Source organism: Pithys albifrons, chromosome 15 (genome assembly GCF_047495875.1).
Source record: "Pithys albifrons albifrons isolate INPA30051 chromosome 15, PitAlb_v1, whole genome shotgun sequence".
Classification (NCBI taxonomy): Eukaryota; Metazoa; Chordata; class Aves; order Passeriformes; family Thamnophilidae; genus Pithys; species Pithys albifrons.
In genome coordinates this window covers 15,418,042-15,438,375 of record NC_092472.1, presented here as the reverse complement: position 1 = coordinate 15,438,375, position 20,334 = coordinate 15,418,042, and the positions used below count along the sequence as shown (strand labels likewise).

The 20,334-nt window shown below is 42.7% G+C and overlaps 1 protein-coding gene across 3 annotated transcripts in view; it reads left to right on the top strand.

The window, feature by feature from the left end:
• Positions 1-2,980: 2,980 nt before the first annotated feature.
• The window catches only part of CNOT6 (CCR4-NOT transcription complex subunit 6), a 33,294-nt gene continuing 15,940 nt past the window's right edge, over positions 2,981-20,334 (top strand). For 2 of the 3 annotated variants that reach the window (XM_071569886.1, XM_071569885.1), the window contains exons 1-3: positions 2,981-3,168; positions 5,015-5,466; positions 17,917-18,030. In XM_071569886.1, the coding sequence (XP_071425987.1) occupies positions 5,427-5,466; positions 17,917-18,030 (154 nt within the window). In that variant the 5' untranslated portion in view covers positions 2,981-3,168; positions 5,015-5,426. The remainder of the gene's footprint in view (positions 3,169-5,014; positions 5,467-17,916; positions 18,031-20,334) is intronic. The other variant, XM_071569887.1, reaches the window with a different exon arrangement.

Below are 20,334 nucleotides of genomic sequence, written 5' to 3'. Positions count from 1 at the left end.
CCACCAGTGAGATTTTGGCCAGCTGAAGGTTTATTCCACAACAAAAAAAGGCATTTTTGAATGAAAACTTATGCTCAGAATACGGTAAATTTAAGTGTGCTTTAAAAAGTGACTAATTTCTGCTCTACCCTGGTTGTCTTTCCCAGCAGTATTGTCCCAAAGTTGGGACAACGGCACTCTGTACGATGTGACAGCTCCTGAGACGTATGGAAACTGTCACAGGCAGGTAAAAGATTAATGGGAATGGCTCTCTTTTGATTGATGAATCTGTGACCTTGAGCAACAAGAGCACTTGCACCAAGTATATCTGCCATGCGAGACAGACAAAATGAAAGAGGCTCATGTTACACTCTCAGATCTCATTAAGCACCCAGCCCAGAAACACTGACACTGGCACTGGCCATCTGCTCTGCTGTTTGCCTGGTTACAGGTCTGATAACGCTTTCAGGGAGCAAAAGTTAATCATACATACAGATGAGCAACAGCACTTCTGCACAGGAAATTCAGTAGAACATAACAGTTTCTGAAAAAAAAACCAACAACCCCAAACCCACATACCTGTTTTTGCTTTATTCTATTGTTTCAAACCACACAAGCTGGCTGTTCAAAGAAAAATTGTTGACATAAAACGCCGTAACTTTAGGCTTTTCAAATATTGCTGTTTTTTCATAAATAAGTTGTTGTGTTATCATAAAGTTCAATAGCTTGAAATCTGCCAAATTGCTGTGACCTCCTGTTAGTCTATGTAACAGGCAATAACACAGAATTATTTTTAATTGCTTTTAAATTATTTTCTCTCATGCTCTTTTTTGCTTATCTCAGTTATTTGAGAATTACAGTATTTTTGCCATTTGTTCTCCACTTAAGTCCCTCACCAGTAGACCTTTCCATGTCTAATGTAATATTACCCCAGCATCCATCCCTGAGGAATGAAGTTTCCCTGCAAGCATTTTTCGAGACACTTATGATCAACTAAATTTTCTTTGCTGAGCAGCAATTCCTGGAAAATCCTGCAACGTATTCAAAGACTTTCCTACTCCTTTTGGAGAATTAGCTCTGGGCAAAATGATATAGTCTATTGAGGCTGTATCTGACCCAGAAAGTATTAACTGAAGAATGTGCAGGACAGCTGCTTATCGGAAAGAAAAGACATGCAGTGCAGGAGAATGACATGTAGAGCTCCTCGAGTTGGTTCTGAGTGACTGTCAGCTCTCCAGAGGCAGCCAAGGCTGGGAAGCAGAGAGGACGTTCTGCCAGAGCCCGTGAACATCCGTAATGGAGCAGGCTCGGATATCTCCAGCCCAGGACTGCACCATGCGGCGAGGAGATAGTTTATCATCCCAGAGCCTTTCAGATACGTGATCTGATAAGGCTGAACAGAAATCTGAAGTACAGAAGGATTATTTCCAACGAAGTGTCCTTTCAGTGGAGGACATTCTGTGAGGGGTTTGGAGCACAGCAGGCCCAGGGTTGTGTTTTTCAAAGCACTGCCCTCGATGGTTGGTGTGGTGTTTCTCAGAATTCACCCAGGTGCCATTCTCCTTTAAATTATGTTAAAAGAGAATGCTTTGTTGCACCACAGTGTGAGTGCCATTTATTTCCAGCTATGTATCCAGTTATATATAAACAGAGAAGCCTTCAATTCTTATTGTTTTCCCAGATCAGAAATAGGGTTCTGTATCTGGGCCAGTACCTTTTCCTGTACTATTCCTTTAGATGAGGCGTTGTGTACCAAGTATTCATTTGCTGCTGTATTACCAACACTTGAACATTTAAATTCTCTGAAAAACGAAGGAAATCCTTAATTTGGAAATTATTATTTATTATTTTTGCTAGCTACACCATGGATGGCACTTCCCCACCATTTCACTCAGCATCTCTCATCATACCATTCCCTTGTTGCACAGGGACAGCAATAACATTTAATGAGAACACACTTTTCCAAATATCTTTGTCAGCATCCATTCATTGGTTCAAGGGAGAAAATCACATGAGCTGCAACCTGAATTTCAGAAAGGTGCTTATATATTCTTATTCCCAAATCTTTGTTTGCAAAGCCTACCCATGATGATGATGATGCTATATATTCTTATATATTCTTAAAAACTTAGTTGTAGCAATGCCAAGGTGATGGGTTAAATCCTCTATGCGGGCCATTGACTTAAGAGTTGGACTCGATGATCCTTGTGGGTCCCTTCCAACTCAGAACAGTCTGTGATTCTGTGATATTCTGCAGACAAGTCCACTGGGACCTTTACATATACAAGAAAGGCAATTCTGGGAGACACTTCACAGTAAACAACTTCACTGAAAATGTCACAGCAAAGGATCCCAAGGCCCTGCTTTGCCATTAAAGGCACATAGAAAATAACATTATTTTTCCTACAGGAAAGAGAATTTTCTGGCCCATCCACTGCAGGGCCAAGCTGCTGATATGGGCTTCTACAGAATTCAAAAGTTCTACTCCAAACAAGAGAGTTATAGAATCATAGAATCACAGAATCGACTGGGTTGGAAAAGACCTCCAGGATCATCAAGTCCAACTCCAGTCCCTTTACCAGATCATGGCACTCAGTGCCACGGCCAAGTTCAGTTGAAAAACCTCCAGGGATGAGGAATCCACCCCCTCTCTGGGCAGCCCATTCCAATGCCTGAGCACTCTCTCTGGAAAGAATTTTTTTCTGATCTCCAACTTTAATTTGCCCTGGCAGAGCTTGAGCCCATCGTGCCCCCTTGTCCTATTGCTGAGTGCCTGGGAGAGTTATTTCCATTCCTTTCCATGCGAACCTTTACTCTGTACCCTTTCGTGCCTTACGTGCCTTCCTTTCCCCCTCTCTCCCCCCGTAGCCCCGAACCCCCCCAAATCGCCCCCGGCTCCCCCCAAACTCCTCCCTGCGCAGCTCCCCGCGCAGTGCGGGGCGGGGAGAGCGAGAGGGAGAGGAGGAGAAGCGGAGCAGGAGGGGAAGGCGGAGGCGGAGGAGGCGGCGCGGAGGGGCCGGCCCGCCCGCACCGCCGCCAGCAGCGCCGCCATGATGCTTGTTTGCTTTCAATGAGTGTGAGGAGGAGGCGGGGGGCAGCCGCTCTCCCGTCCGGCCCGCGGCAGGAAACAAAGAGCCAGGCAGGCGGCGGAGCGAGGGCGGCCCGGGGACGGGGATGCTGCAGCCACAGGTAGGGGCGGCCCCGGGGGCTGTGCCCGGGGGGGCAGCGCTGGGGGGTTCGCTCTGTGTGTGTGTCCGTCTGTGTGTGAGTGAGAGGGGAGGGAGCGGCGGCTCCGCGGCCTGGGCACCCCCCGGCCCCGGGGCCGCTGTGGGGCACCCCCGGTGGGGTTCGGGGGTGTCACGGTGGGGGTGGGCGTGGGGGGAGCGGGACCTGGGACGTGGCGGTGCCGGCCTGGGGGTCTCCGGGCGCGGGGATGGGGCTGCGAACCGCCGGGCCGGGCCCGGCGAGCGCCGGGGAGGAGGAGGAGGGAGCAGGGCCGGGCGGCGCCGCGCACAGCCCGGCTGTGTTTGCATCGCGAAGGCAATTACGCCAAATTAGTATAATGGCATCTGCAAGCGTGAAGTTGTTTTTGTTGGTGGCAGTGTTGTTTTGTTGTTGTTGTTGTTATCATTATTGCTGGTTTCGGGTTTTTTGGGGGGTGTTGGGGTTTTTTTTTTGTTGTGTTGTTTTTGTTGTTTTTTTTTCTCCTCGCCGTGCAGTTGAGTTCAAAATAATTAAAACAAAAGGCAGAGAGGGAAATGACATCAATCGCGGTTGGGGTGGGGGTGGAAGGAGAGCGCCCGTCCACCCTCGGCGTGCACGGCGCTCCGCGCCGCTGCCTCCCCCGGCGGCGGGAGGGAGGCAGGGAGGGAGGGGAGGCCGATCCGCCCGGCTGAGCCGAGGGGCGGGCAGCGCTGCCTGTCAGCGGCGGAGCGAGCGCCTCGCCTGCTCCGGAAGGAGCCGGGCCCGGCCGTGCCCGCCCCGCCGGCAGCCGAGCCGAGGCCGCGCTGGCGCCGCGGCCGGAGCGGCGCTCGCTCGTTCCGGCGGAGCCGGGGGACGGGGGGGCGTGACTGGCAGCGGCCGTGGCCAATCAGAAGGCTCAGGGGCCTTGAATGACAGCGACGGCGACCAATGGGAGCGCGCGGGGGGCGGCCCCGGCGCGGGGCGGCGGGATAGGCGCATGCAGGGATAAACAGAGGGGATCGCGATCGGGATCGGGATCGCGATCGCGGCCCGGTCTGGAGCGGCAGCAGCCGGCGTGGCATAACCGGGATGGCTGCGAGCGCCGCCACCGCCTCTGCTCGCGGGGGGAGCTGAACGCTTGCGCTGATGCGGAGCCGCGGGCGGTGGGAGCGCCTGCACCCCCCGATGCTCGCAGGGACAGCCTCTGCTCATCCAGAATTTTATGGAGAGCGATAAGCCCGGGATCAGACAAGACTTTAGGAAAGGAGATATCTGCGCACCTGTCTGTGTCTTGATATGGGTGGTGAACACGTATTTAATCAGCAGTTTTTCCGCCAACGTTAAAAATTCGTATGGAACCTGCTAGATCGTAGCCCTGGGTTGGGCTCGGTGATCTCAGAGGTCTTCTCCAGCCTGATTCTGTAATTCTGTGATACTTTACTTTTTGTGATACAGAAAAAAAATATTTAAAACAAATACAGTAAACCAAAGGTTTTGTTAGTTTTTTTAGGTTTTTTCCCCTGTTTTTTTTTTTTGGTTGTTTTTTGGTTGTTTTTTCGTTGTTTTCTTTAATACCGCCCTCTGTGTTTCCTCAGATGCCTAGAAAATTGTATCACTGAAAATACAGCTTCACGGACGGGTATTTGCTTTGTAACTAGAGTTGCAGATCGCCTGTTTTTTTTCATTTGATTTCTGGGGCTTATTTTCTTAATCTAGGTTTCAACACAGTGGGTAACTAATTCAAAATTCAAGGGATTAAAAAATACCTGTGGTATTTGTCTGGCTTAAATACAAAGATGTGCAAGTGTTGACTGGTAATTGTATTGTATCTCGCATTTTTTTTTCATTCTAGAGCAGGTCTCGTAATTGGGAATTTATCAACATTTCCACTGGGGTAATTTTACAGGATTATCCGCCCTCTGTTCTTCCTGCTGGTTCATCTGGACTCTGTGGAGTTTGCTGCTAGCAGTGGAGCCTTCTGTGGGGGTTTATTCGTGCTCTTACTGAAATGGAGCCCTTCGCGTTTGGATTAACTCTTTGTTCACTTTTCACCTGACTGGCTTGGATCAGCCCATGTAGCAAAAGGATACTACCATGCATCCCTTTTCTGTTTGCATTTTGAAGTTGAACTCTGAATACGGTCTCGATGTGCTCAGGCTGTTCACTGTGCTTGAATTTTAGTGGAAGAACTGAAATATTAAGTAATACTGCATGGGCAGGTAAATCCTTCTGACGTTTTATACAGGAAGACTTGAAAACATGTAATGAAGAGTCACAAACTGAATGAGCACGGTACTTTTCAAGGTAAAAACCATTAAGATAGGGCTGTACTACATATTAGGAAGACATTCTTTAAGAAAGTGTAATGTCCATGATGGAAATCACTGTGTTTTAAGTGGGATCAAATGCTCCCAAGATTGAGCAGACTAAAAATCCGTTCGCAACAGATGAATAAAATCACCTATTTTTTAAAAGCATGGCAATATAAATAAAAATGTCCCTGTTAATATATCACCAAAAAGCTAAGTATTTTTGCTGGTAGTGCAGAGTGCCATGTTATTTGGCTCACCATCATGGCCAGGAGTCCAGGTGGTGAGCCAGAATTCCTCCATCGAGTTATGCAGTCCCTGTGGCAGAGACCCCAGTTGTGTTTGCTAACAGACTGTTGAGCTTTAAATTATTTTCTGATTTTGGCTGTACATTGTGTATGTGCAGTCTGACTGTTTTATCCCTGTCCCAAATGGGGCTGCATTAAGAAAAGATTCTACACAGAATCTTTAGGAGTGAGGATGCCTTTCAGTCTTCAGAATTCAAAGAATATAAAAACATTGACACTTCATAGAAGTTTTATTTTTAGGAGATACATATAGTACTCAAAGGTTACAGTTGTGTATGATGAGCTTTAAAAAGCTACCAGTGATGTTAAAACACCACAAGAATATTCTCTACTGGATTTTAGTCCTAGTGGCACAAGACACAAGACCCTTGCCCTGTTTCCTGTAATGTATCTGGGTTTCTTAAATCCATATATTGAGATTTTACACTGTTTTCAGAGTCAAAATACTGACATTATTGAATCCAGCCTAAATTTAGACTTCTTTGTGGTGGAAGTTTGAAAGCTTTGTGCATAAATTGCCCAAACTGAGTCACTGCAGGGTTTCATCTGTTTTGTTCCTTCCAAAGTGTTGGTGCTTCACACTTGGAAGTGTGATTATTGTACAATACCCTGCAAGATTATTAGCATTGTTTTAAGTGACATAATTTATGTTCCTGCATTGAAATTGCGTTGTAGAATTCCACTCAACAAGGGAATCTTGGCATAAGCTTGGGGGCCTACACTCACAGTTTCTACAGTGAGCTATTTCTGCAGCTGAAGTCTTGAAGAGTTTACAAATGCTTAGGCAGGTCCCATAGAAAAAACTGTTTAAATGCTTACCGTGTACTTTTAGTTACTAATTACACTTCCAAGATGGTGCTTATTTGAAAAAAAAAAAAGGTTAGCAGCAACTCAGTTTTTCCTTTTGTAAGTCTGCAACATGAATCCTTTTGTTAATGCCTCAGAGGCCTTTTTTCAAGTGGATGAATCAAGGAGGGACTGGGAGCAGTAAATACATACAGTTGTTTATTTTAGAACTAAAATACTTGCTGTTAGGATTCCAGTTCATGCTATAATGGAGATCTGCAGGAAGAGATTGATTTGATTTGGATTTTTTTGGACTGGGAAAGCTGTGAGCTGTGTTATGGAGGCTGCCAACCAGACATTGTGATCACAGCCTGGATGTTTGGATGGCTCTCTGGTGTGCCTCAGTTCATGTTCCTGGTATGCAACCTTCATCCTGAAAGTGGAGTGGCTCCCTGCCTGAAGACCTTCCTAAAGTTTCTGTGTCATTTTAGACTCCCAGTATCTCCAAAGCCTCCTTTGAGTTTCCTCCTTTCCTTAGCAGGGGTGCAGGCTCTTGCCATGGTTAGGGGACCATGAACGTACCATAATCTATTACCTTGCACATTACAAATAACATGTGCAGCTTTATTGCTGGAGCTGTTCTGAGTATATTGATGGGCAAGATGTGGATCCTGCACTCAATCTGACTTGAGTGGTGCTCCACGAAAGTATCTCTGCATAGATGAGTCTGCAGAGTCAGGGACCAGAAAAAAACTTGAAGCACTGGCTGTGGTCCAGAGACCGATCCTTTCATATGTTTTTTGGAACAAAAGCCACGTTGAACCAACACCTACAAAGAAAGAAAAGCTTGAAACTAAACGAAAACACCATCGGGTTTGAGTGTGCACCAATCTGATGTGTATTACCTGCCAGAGCAAGGAGATGGCATCATAATGGCTACATAATAAAAAGTACTATTTATGCCAAACTCTGACCATTAACACTCTTAAATATTCTTTTAAAAAAGTGCAAACAGTTGTTCATTCAACAGAAGGGCTTTACCTGACAAAGCAAAGGTGCTGTGGACCAAGAGGAGTTTCAGCACTGCCTTAATCACAGTTCATCTGTAAAAAGAGTTCTTTGAGGAAAGAGACTTTTTAGGAACGAGTAATCTGTGTGAAGAACAGTTAAAATTAGGAAGGATTCTTGCTTTGATGGGGAGCAATCATCTAATATCCACCTCTGGAAATTCAAGAATGGATCATACAGCGATGGTTGTGCTGTCTCTGCAGGGAGCAGTGGGCTATGACCCCATGGTTTCTTCTGGTGAAGTATGTCAGGACTTTTCTCCAGTGGCAGAATTTGGAAAGCTGCTTCTTTGGGTGCTCATTAATTTCACATAACCTGTATCAGCACAACCATGGTTGGAATGATGCTGAAAACCAACCGGTTACGTGGTCAGAGTGCTGATACTTTATTATATAAAAAAACCCCAACCCACAACCTACAAACCCTCCTTTCTTAGCTGGGTGTCACTGTTGGGTTTCACCATTCTCACAAACAGCAGAGGGAGGTGGTGAAGTGGAACATGGGGACAGGAAAGAAGTCTTGAGTCGGCTTTGCTGCGCAGGAGTGTGGTTGTGGAACAACATTTTCAGGCTTGTTGGTTAAATTTGAATTGAAAACAACCTATGAATAGTTTGGTTGCTTCTGTCAGGATGTGGCTAGATGGGTAGAGCATAAACTGCAATGAGTTCTGTAACATCCTGAACTTCAGTTAGTTTAGCAACTCTAATATTAAGCTATCTAGAAATTGTGTTTTAGGAAGGCAAAGATTTTGGGGTTTAGATACTGACATCTCCTGTCAAACTCTAGTTCAGTTCTATGTCAGGAATGCTGAATGTGAGTTTGTGTCCAAACTTCATTTAAAGTAGCTGAGTTGCCTCTTACTCCTTAGTTTTACTGTAAGACTAAGAACTGGTGTTTTGGGTGGTGACTTCACGTTTTCACCGGTGAAACAACAGGGATGTGGTGAGCATTCTGCAGACATAAGGGAAAATGTGGTCAGGAATGTGGTGGTGAACATGCCAGTATTTTAACAGCTTACTGAGGAGGACCAAGATAAGAAATTATGCATTAGGCACTAAAGAATCAATGTTCCATGTATCTTGAGGAATCAAAACAAAATTGTCAAATATGGTTGTCTGGACACAACCAATGCAGTGGGAGTTGATATTCTATTAACATATTGGAGTGTAGGACCATTCTCAGCTTCCTAAAGACCTTTGTGGGTAAAGCTTTTAAGCTTTGGTCTTATGGCCTACATTTCTAGACCTTGAAGCTGAATGTTTAACAACAGAACTCTTCCTATTAAAGCTAATCTTTAGGTTCTATCTTATTTGTACAGTATGCAATTATGTAATGCAAGTAAATTCTTAAAGTAATTAGTGAACCTGACATCTCTTAATGTACTGGCATTTCAGAATATTCTAAAATAGAACGTGCAAAAAGCTGAATGCTGTGCAGTACTCATTAGTGAGCCAACATGTTTCTAGGAATACCAGTTAAGGTCAGCCTTTGCTTTGCAATTTGGTTTTGTGTTAGTGTTTGTTTTGTATACAGCAGCCTTTTACTACAGGCATAATTACATACAATTGCTGGTCATTAAGAACCATTCGAATCATCTGGACCATGTCTCTGCTACACCAAAACATTGGGACATCAAATTCGTAATGATTAGTTGTTGTGCATGGTAAGGGGTGGGGATTTGTAGTTTTTATCCCATTCTGGTAGGACAGATCTGTCTGGTAGGTCTGTCTGGGAGATGGAGCAGTCAAGGACCTCTGTGCTGAACTGTGCCATTTGTGTTCTGACCATTGCAGAGTTCTCTTTTGAACCCAAATTGGTCTTCATGGCAATGAACCTGGAGGTGACAGTTCATTCTTGGTGCTGGTTTTTCACACTGTCCAAGGTTTAGAGGATTCCAAGTACACCAGGAAAATGCTGGGCTACACATTGCTCATCTCTAGGGAATTGTGATAGGTAGGGGCTGGGTAGGAGAGATAAAAGTTTGGAGAATTACATGCTCCCTACCCCTGCCACACACCTTGGAACCAGCCAGTTTGCATTTCCATAAACAAGTAATTATGAAGGACAAAGAAACCCTAATTAAACTGGAAATACCTGCAGGTCAAAATTTAATACATTCTGACTGAGTTTAGGCCTTAACAAAATTTGAGACTTGTTCTAGTCACTGCTCTCCAGTCTAATCGAGGTCTTCCTGATTTGAAGACAGCAAATAAATCCTGTGACATTTATGGTCTGATTGATCTGGACCAGGATGCTCTGCTTATGTTTCTGGAGGGTTATGTCTCATTTTAGTCAGCTCTGGCTGGATTAAGAGGTTTGCAGAACTTTTACAGCTTTATAGATTTTTTAAAAGAACATTAAAGTGTTTGTTAACTTCTGAGTTTTCTCCAGGAGAACTTACATATGCAAATTCAAATAACTCATCTGATTAGTAACATTCCAGATGTACTCACATGAACTAATGTGCATTGACCTAATCAGTATCTTATATTTAGTATTACGTAGTTGTGATGCATGTTCACATCCTACTGCATCATCTTAAGTCTTAAAAAGAGGAAGGGTAACTCGTGGGTTTGTATTGGCAGTCATGTAAAATTATAGTTTTAGAAGTCCTCAAAATACGATGGAGAAGCATTATGTCCCTGATGAAGGCATTAAATCTTAATGTGCTAACAGCCACTAAACTGTGATCTGAGCAAGTGAAAAAGCACTTGGAATGAATCAATCGACTGAGTGTTGACTCAACAGCTTTTTTTATATTTTTAATTTAGATTATTCCAACATTAAGCTATAAATTGGGTTAAAGGGATCTTGACAGTTTCCCACGTGTTACAGTTGAGTCTCTTGGGAGTGGGGAGTGTTTCAGGAGTCCTTCTTGTGCTGCTGCAGTTCTGCCTGTGCCCACAGCTGGTACTGCCATCCCTTCCCGCAGCAGGTAAAAGGAAATGTTTAATCCACAGTGTGTGTTCTGAACAGTTCAGGTGTTGTTACCCTTTAGTTGATTTCCCACTCGGATTTTTCCCAGCCTTATTTTTTCAATACAAAATGCTTAATGTTAAAAAGACCAACTTGAACAGCCTTTTTCAAATAAAATGCCAAGAGTGTTTGCAATAGTCCACAAATAATAGGTGTTTACACAACAGACTTGATATTTACCTAGAAGTAGCAGACTAGTAGGAAAAAAGTAAATCTGTGGTTTCTTGCAACACTGGTGTTTTCTTTGTGTATATTCCAAAAGAATGATGTGGTTCATGCCTACAAAGTTAAATGTAAGGTTGTGTTTGAGTGGATAGGCAAATCCTCAAATTTCTATTTATTCAGCCTCAAAATAATTGTGATTTTAGTTTTAGTGTGGTCTAGTATGGATTCTTCTGTTTTGAAGCACATTTAATAATTTCAGGTGTTTTTTTATTCTTTTGGGTGATGCCCCACACCTGCTTTTCTGAACTTTGGTTTATCTACTTGAACAGTTGTGTATTGTAGCAAAATATTTATTTTTATATATCATGTATATATGTTATAATACATTGTAGCAAAATATGTATTGTATAAACACATGTGTAAAATGTATGTAGTATAAATAGATATTGTAGCAGGATATATATTATGTAACAAGCTTTATTTCATAGCAGGGTGCAAGTATTCCTCCATATTATGGTGTGTACCTGCCAGAATCAGGGGAATCAAACACTGTGTGTTGGGTGTACCTTTCAATTTGTTTTTAAAAAAGCAGAGTTTTAGTTTACCATGTTCTGAATGTGATGTTGATAGAAATAAAACTGTCATGAAATGTAGAAGGCTTCATAGGAACAGAATCAGGCACACAGAAAAAATACATAACTTTCTAATTTAATTTTTATGTCTTAGGTGGGTGGGGCAGTCCCAAGCAATTTTAAATAATAGTTTACCTGAAGTACATTAAATTTACTTCACGTGACACTTGAGTTCTGGCTGGGATGTGTTGGGTACTTGTTTCCTCATTGTTGTACCTTGCCTGTGAGTGTTTTTTCCATCATTTTTCAGTATGAACATGACTCTGTAGTTTGTTGCCCAGGCGTGGTACAGGCTGAGGATAAACACACTCTTTGACTCAACTCATCAAGTCAAGTGTGTAAATTGACCTTTATCAGCAGCCTGTTCTTCCAGCTGCTGTTGCTTTTCTGTGAGAAGGTGACAGATGTTGCACCTTGTCATCCTGGCCAGGGACAGGGTTGTTGCTCCATTTCCCTGTGCTTGGAGCTGAAATGTAGGTAAAGCTCCCACAGAAATTCATAACTTGCTGTGCAAAGTGCCACCAGTGACAGGAAGGTGAAAGAAGTGACCTTGGTTCATTTTGGAAACACATTTGTTTAAAGAATGAGTGGTGGGTCTTTGGGTGGAAATGGGGAAACCTGATGTTTTAGAGTAAAAACTGAAATACAACTCTGTGATTACACTTAAAGATTTTTTTTTCCAAAGCACAGTGGTTATTTTTGAGATGTACTTCTGTTCCCTTTGGAGTTGAAAGTAGTAATTTCAGTTATTGTAATAAAGCTCAACAGTAGAAATTAACTCTTTAAATACAGGTTAATGCATCATTAACCTATACATTGCTAGAACTGTTAAAACTTTCAGTTATCTAAAAAGCCGTGTACTTTGCCTTCAGTTGGGATTGCAGACTTTGTTCAGTGTTACTGTTTAACTGATGCAGGCACCATGGCAGCTGGAGGAAAGGTTTTTGCTTCCTGCTCTGGGAGAAGAAATTTTGTGTCAGTGTAGCCAGAAGTGCCATTATGGTGTCCTGATTTCAGCCCTGGAAACAGCTGCCAGTCCACACATGCACAGGAATAATACAGGAAGCCAGACTCCTTCCAGTATATTTTTTTTATCTTACCCCACACACACTTAGCCAGTTTAATTCTCTTCACCATCTCTTCTTGTTATCAGACAAAAGTCGGTGCTGCTGCAAGAGTGAAGTGGAAATGCAGGTCCTGGGGAGGAGGAGCTGCAGCAGGACCAGCTGAGTTCTGCTTCATGTGTCCTAAAACTACAGTGCAAGTGGTTGGGGCGGGGGGTGTGGAGGATCCTAAATTAACTTGGAGTTCAAGACATGCCAGTCAATTTAAGAAACATTTATATTTGTGGGGAAGGTCATTGGAACCCACTTTCAAACAAAACTTTGGATTCCATGGCAGAGCTTCAAGGTTAAAGGCACACACTTAGAAATGAATGGTCTGGGATGAGCATCCAGTGTGAGGGTTTGGGGAGAGAATGGAAAAAAAAAAGTCTCTCCTGTGGGCTATTGTTTTCTTATGAAGTCTTTGAGCAACTTAATAGATTGCTTTCTGTTCTACTTTTCTGCTGTTCAAAAATAATTTATTTGACAAGTAATCACAGCATCAATAAATGGAAAACATATCTTGTTACTTCTCACTTTGTTAGATCTAGATTTGTATAGTTTATTCACTGTTTTTAATTAAAGTAGAAAAAAATTGAGTAATTCTGCACTTGATCCAGGTGTGTGCTACTTTGTTTACTTTCTCCTCCTCCTTATCTCCTGCTGTGCATCAGTTTGTTAGAGATAAGTGAAGGGGAGGGAGGAAAAGTCAAAAGAAGTCACCACCAATATGTGTTAGGAGATTTCAGAAGCAGAGTTGTTAAGCTTCAGCATCGTGATCTTGAGTTCTAAAAGTACCCTCATATTTGTAAGTGGGTTTTATAGATGTTACATAGGAAGTGTTGAAATAATTATTTCAGAATGGTTGATTGGATCAGTTGACGTTGTGGCTCAACACTGTGTTGCTCTCACTTGTTCATTGTTTTCTTCACAGTTTTAGAATTCAAGTTTTCTTTTCCTAATTTAAATTTTGATATGGTAGAAGATGTTTTAGCAGACTTTCAGGGGCAAGCTTGATATCTACGTTTATAGTAAAGCTAACAATATAAAGGGTAGATGGTACTTGGTCTGATACATTTAGTTTTGAAATAGAGTTAATTTATCTGTGGTATTGTGGAAAGCATTTCAGGCAATGAGGAATTGCTGTAGTATGTTCTGTTGGTGCTTACAAAGAAACCCCCAAACCTTACTGCTTACTCTGAAAAGAACTGCTCACTACCTATTTTGGTTAAATCCTCCTCCCCACCATCTCCCAACTTCATAAAAATGGCAGAACAGGACAGGAAAAAAGTTACTGTGTTTCTTGCCTTGTCACTCAGAGCAGACTCTGATTTCTCCATTTTGAGGGCATTATTTACTGGTAGTTTTCATAGTCCTCTGGAGCATAAGGTGCCTCATAGTGGAGCTTCCACTTCAAACATACCTGTAGGCAGGTACACAAACCTTTGGAAAGTCTTGTCAGGCCACAATCTGAACTCTTCCATTCTACAGCAGAGCAGTAACTCAGCTTGGCCTCAGGAACACCTTTTCTGGGCCACAGCTCCTCTGACACTGTGCCCTCCTGGCCCTGTGGCTGCGAGGACACCCCAGGAGCTGAGCACACCCACACCACGGTGGGTGGTCACCCTGTCATTGTACAGGACAGTTCCAGCCCCATGGCCTGGCCTGGCTGTGCATCCCCTGCCTGCTGCTGGCACTGGGGGCTGGAGGGACAGGCAGCAGTCCCTGCAGGTGCAGCTGGACCTGTAAACATTGGCTTTGTCTCCAGTGCTCTGTTCCTCAGTGAAGCCAGAGCCAGAGTTCCATCACACACCTGCTGCAGTAACCAGCTCTGCCAGCTCTTCTGCCAACAAGTTGCCTTCCCTTGACATTAGAGCCTTCACTTGTTGGATCTCTTTTTGATCCTTGGCACCCTTGCCCTGCACCCTTCCCTCTGCCCTCCCTCACCCTGCCCCAAAGCCTTTCTCTCAGCACCCTCTGTGCAAACAAGGGTTTAATCACAGAATCATAGAATGGATTGGGTTGGAAAAGACCTCCGAGATCATCAAGTCCAACCCTGGGTCCAACTCCAGTCCCTTTACCAGATCATGGCACTCAGTGCCATGGCCAAGCTCAGTTTAAAAACCTCCAGGGATGGGGAATCCACCCCCTCTCTGGGCAGCCCATTCCAATGCCTGAGCACTCTCTCTGGAAAGAATTTTTTTCTGATCTCCAACTTCAATTAAAACTGTGTCTGCACTGAAGGCTTGAGATGTAATTAGTAAATAATTTCATTTTCATTCAAACTTATTTAAATGTCCTCTTCGTGAAGTTTATGTGGTCTGGGCTGTGTAGCAGGAATTGATACCATATCTTTGTTTATAAAGATCATCTGCTTTATGAACTGATTTGCTGTATGGGATAACAGCCTGACATTAGTGGTGCTTCCACTGTCTGTGTTGGTGCAACTGCAAATTACAGGTGGTGCAAGCTTTTTGAAAATTACCATGATGGTAATTTAAACCTGTACTTATCAGTGGCTCTCAGGATGTTCAGTGCTATTTTATGGGCCTTACTGAAAATTGCTTTAGTCTGACAAAACTGTATCACTTAATCTGATGTTTACCTCAGCTTTAATGTTTAACTGTAGAAGCTCAGCAGGTGCTATATTTGGATTTGGGGAAGCAGAGAAGGCAGGAGAGACAGTGATTTGTAAAAGAGACTGATTTCCTTGAGCTACTCCATGCTGTGAAGGTTTGAAATGCAATTCAAGGTATTGTGCTGCTCTTTTATGATGTCCTGTGAAATACAACCCAAATTTAGCCTTGCTGTCAGTTCCTGCCAAGTTTTGAGCTCTGGGTGATGGATAAAGATGTGCTAACGCCTGGTGTGGCAGAATCCTCGGTGTGGCTGATGTCAGCGATCTCTGTCCGCAGCAATTCCTGCAGCCAGGAGGCTCTGGAGCATTTGCTGCTTTTTTGGCACCTGGTAATCCTAAACAGCAGGGAACAATCCACTGAGAAATGCAGCAGTGGGAAAGGGAAAAGCATCAAAAGCAGGAACTGTAATGAGGGATGGCAGTGCCATGGGTGGACTGGGAGTGCAGAGTCACTGGGATCCAGTCGTAAACCCTCAAATTCCTAAATCTCTAATTGTTTTAGTGCACATTAACAAAACCCAGTGGAAAAGTGTGTCATCCTTTTCTGGTAGTGAGGAGTGATCTGCTGCTGGTACCAGCAAGGCTGTTAATTAGTGCATGTGATCGAGTGTGCTCTGGGGAGTGTTCATGTTTCTGTACTGAATGAGATTTCTGTCTCTGCTGTACCTGCTTCCTGAAAAATTGGAACATATTTATTAATTCAGGGAGTGGCAGGAAGAGAGAGCTTCAAATGACTGAGCAAGGTAAATGTTTCCTGACAAACCAAAGCATTTCTACATGGAATGGGTCTTGTGAATTATATGTAATTATATATAGGAATTTCAGAAGAGGTGCTCTGTGCATTACTTGGCTGTATATTCTTGCAGCAGTTGCATAGCTGGGCAGGGAGAAGTTCTGCTTTTACCTTTTTGGTGGTTATGATCCAATCTCCTTTCCTTTTATTAGTTTGGTTTGATGAAGGAAGTGCTACACTGGGTGATTGCAGCAGCCTGGGGACTCAAGTGCCTTCATTCTGGAGGGAGCCTCACCCAGCTGCTATTTATAATCTCATCCTTTTACCCACAATTCACTTCTTAAAGGGGAATTTCTTTTCATTGCAGAAATCTGGTTTTGGCCAGTAGTGGGAGTGGGAAAGGGAAGGAGGTGTGTGCCTTAGTAAAAGAGCTGTTGTTTTAAAGTAAGCATGTGGTGTCTAAAAGATTTATTTTAATTAAGATGCAGAGTTAGTGGAAAGTTTTTGGTGTGTTCCAGTTGTTTTTTTTAACGTGCTAAGTAAATAATTTTCAGTAAATTCAATAAACATAGTCGGTCTGGTTGATAGTCTTATTTACTAACAGTTATTCTTTGTTTGTTCTCTACAATGACAACACTCTTCACTTTGTCCAGGGACATGAGAAAGTGAGAAAGCCTTAAAAGACTTGCTAGGAAGATGATGTTAAGAATTTGACCAGAATAGCTGCTTGTTTATTGAGGGGTTTGGGTAGTGTTATAATATTGCTGTAATGTATTTTGCTGAATAATTGCATAATATTGCTTGTAATGAGTTTGTAGATGTGATTTGAGCCAACGTTGTTTAATATCCCTGTTTATCCCTACTAGCTTGTTGCTTGTGCCTTTCTGTGTGTATTCAAATGTGGCAGCTTAGGACAGTGAAATATTTCCCACAAAAACTCCAGGATATAGGCAGGGCAGTGCAAAACCATTACTCTTATTCATGATAAATGTAATTTATACTCCAACTCCTGTGTAACTTGAAAGCACAGAGCTAATTTATAAATTATTATAGTGTTAGTTTGTTTATTTAAAATCTATATTTTCTTCTTAAACTCATTAAACCCAGGTGTATTTCCACTGGGACAGAGCTCATGGTGCAGGGAGGGTTTTGGCACAGGCCTTTATTGTGGAACTGTCAGCCCCTTTTCCCCCCCTCCTCTTTGCACTGGAGCAGTGTAAGGATGTTGATGTACAGGAAAGGAAGGGAGGGTGGTTTCTGAGGGGAAGGAGGTTTTTGGAGAGGAATATTTGCTACTTCTCTCTCATGGTTCATGATTGGATATGGTAAAAAGAAGTAAGAACCAAAAAAATGTTTAGTGTAAAGTTACCAGGAATTAAATGGAAAAGACCAAGGAAAAAGGAGTTAAAAATTTCAGCATGAAATACCTGGCTGAAGAAAGTGATAGAAATGTCTACCTTGGAGGCAGAGTTTTTAGATTGCAGAGAGTTGGATGAGGGTTGGATTAAAATCCTGTCATTTTATAGACTTAAAGAATTGAGGATCTTTTTGAAACCTTCATTCTTTCTTGATGCTGATCAGTGTGAAAAGTTGAGAATTGCAGTAAACCTGGAACTGAACCAAATTTATTAGCTAATATGTCCCATTTAAATACAAGTGAGATCCCAGTTGTGGTGATTGTCCCTTTTTGAAGTGTCATTGTTGAGGAACCAAAAGCCTGCAGTAGGATGGGTTGGTTTTGAAGGACACATGACATATCTGTGGACAGTGACAGGACATAATGTTGAACTTGGTTTACAGATTTGGGTAAATTATTTGGTGGGGTGTTTAGGTCGTCTGCTATTCTGGGAGCATCAGGAATCTTCTGTTTCCCATTCAGTGAAGTCTGTAAATGGACAGGGATAATATTTCTCTGTCGGTCTGAGTGTATTTGGAGCAAACATCCAATATGAAATTTAACTGAAGCAGGAATTGCCTTCTAAAGAATTCTCAGTCTATAACATCTCAATTAATTACTTGTCTTTTTGTCTCCACAGGAATGCCCAAGGAAAAGTACGATCCACCTGATCCACGGAGGATGTACACAATTATGTCCTCAGAGGAAGCAGCCAATGGAAAGAAATCACACTGGGCAGAGTTGGAAATAAGTGGTAAGAAACTGAGGCATGATCCTGAGTTATAAACACATGGCAAGCAGTATGGGCTTGGAGTTGGAGTGGAGTTGCCCACCTTGAAGTGAGTCAGCAAAACACCAGGGAAGCAGCTCCAGCCTCGGAGTGAGTGGAGGGAAGAGCTTGGGTTGAGATAACAGAGAAAGCAGCTCCAGCCTTGGAATGTGTGGAGGGAAGAGCTTGGGTTGGGATAACAGAGGGAGCTGTAGGAAAGGTGAGTTGGGGTAGGTGGGGAATCCCCACACGTAGGGAAGTTGTGAAGGTGAGGATATGGATGTGAACTCTTGGTGTTGTGAGATGATGCAGTGAGTGAGAATTCAAGATCTGATTTGTCCAAGGGAAGAGAGTGAAGTTGAGGCTGGTCTGTAGGTCTGTGCTTGGCTGTAAGTGATGCAACAGCAACCATACAGTAGTCCATGACAAGGTTTCTATTGAAACAGAAGTTTTCTGTTTAAAAGCAGCTGTAAATTTTGCTCTGCTCTTGAGATTAAAAACAATCCTCAAAGCCTCCCAGATCTGTGTAAGCAGATACCTCAAAAGATGCTGTTTGACTCTTGGATCTTTTCTTGAAAACAAGATAATGCTCAGAATTTGTAAGCATGGCTTTCAACTGATGTGGGACACCAGTGTCTCTTGATTTTTTGAGCAGATCCTGGGTTTGCTACAAAAGTGTTTACAAGGAAATTCAAGCAAATATTTTAAGACAAAATTATTTTGTGATGTTTTGAACTTAGGCTGAAATTTTTTTAAATATAGAGGTTCTTTATGGGACTGCAGAAATTGCCATGTGGTATTTCTAAATGAATGTCCAATAGAGAAATTTAAGGAAGAAGGAGTAAACATCCAGTTCATCAAACTGTGAAGAGTCTTTCCATCCTGTTTATTGAATCTGTGTCTTGCTTCTAGGGCCACGTGCCTTACCATGTGAATAACATTCTGTACTGAAGGTTACAGATGCAGAAACCCAGTTAAATGCTGCTTCAGGAATCAGCATTATATGTCAGCATTAGGCTTGGAATCCTCTTGGACATCTGCTGCTCGGCATAGGAAGTGCATTAAGTGATGGCTCTTTCCTTTCATGCCTGGTAATCTCTGCAGGCTCATTCCCGCCAGGAGAGGTGGTGCAGGGGAGAGGCTGGAGCAGGAATGTTGATTGGAAATCCTTCCAGCTACAAGGGTTTCTTTGGTCACAGTCACCTGTTTGCATTGGGGGTGGCGCAGAGGTGTTAATTCAGTTTTTAAAATGCAAAGAACTATCGATTTGTATTTAAAACCTTTCAAAAGACTTGTTAATGAGCATTAGAGCAGCATCAATCCTTTGAGAACTGTTTGCATTTGCCTTGCAAAGCAGTGTGCAATGTTTTTGTTGTATCAGTGTTCACACTGTCTTTTCCTTGGGAAACACTTGGCCATCTAATACAAACAGTCACAAATGTTTTAAGTGTTCTCGTTTAAATCACAGCTTTCTCACTGCAGGTTTTTTTATGCCCCTCACTTAGTTGTAGCTCCCTGAAAATGATTCCTGTACTAAACCTTTTGCTACCAGGGGCTGAGTCCCAGATACATGTGTATGACTGTAACTTTCCTCAGGCACTAAATATTTTAAATTCTTTTATTGTGAAGAAAATCATTTAAGGAAAGGAACTGTAAAGTGTGTATGTTGGTGTAATATTAACCAGACTGTTCTTAATGTTGATGAGTCACAGTGGGGTTTTTAAAGGCTCTTGCAAGTAACTTTTTGCCTTGGACAAACTGGTGTTGGTTCTCCTCTTCTAATGCTTTTGGTGCAGTGAGATGACTTCTGTAAATTGAAAAGGATCTGCTCCTGGGGGGAAAAATTCTTGGAGAGAAGAAATGTTTTGAGACCTTGTGATGGTATCTCACATTCCTTGAATGTGGCAGTGTAAAAATCTTGATTCTGTCACACAAATCCATGTTTCCACCCTTCCAGTTTATACAAAAAAATCATACCTCTTTTAAAATATCTGGCAATAGTTTATGCAGCTTTTAGTCGAGTGCCAGATGGAAATCCATGTTCTGAACTAAGCATCTTAGTCACCCTAAATATAGTGTTTCTATCTGTTCTTGGCTGGATTAATGCCATAGAATAAAGATTTTTGGTTTGAAAGATGTGCAGAAATAAGGGGCAAATCAAAGCAGCATCTTTCATCTCAAACATAAAACATAATTGAAAAAATCTATTTCTTACACCTTTGTTAGTTATTAAATTCATGGTCAACTAGTAAATGTGTCTTGTATGGAATTTGAGAAAGACAGATGTTT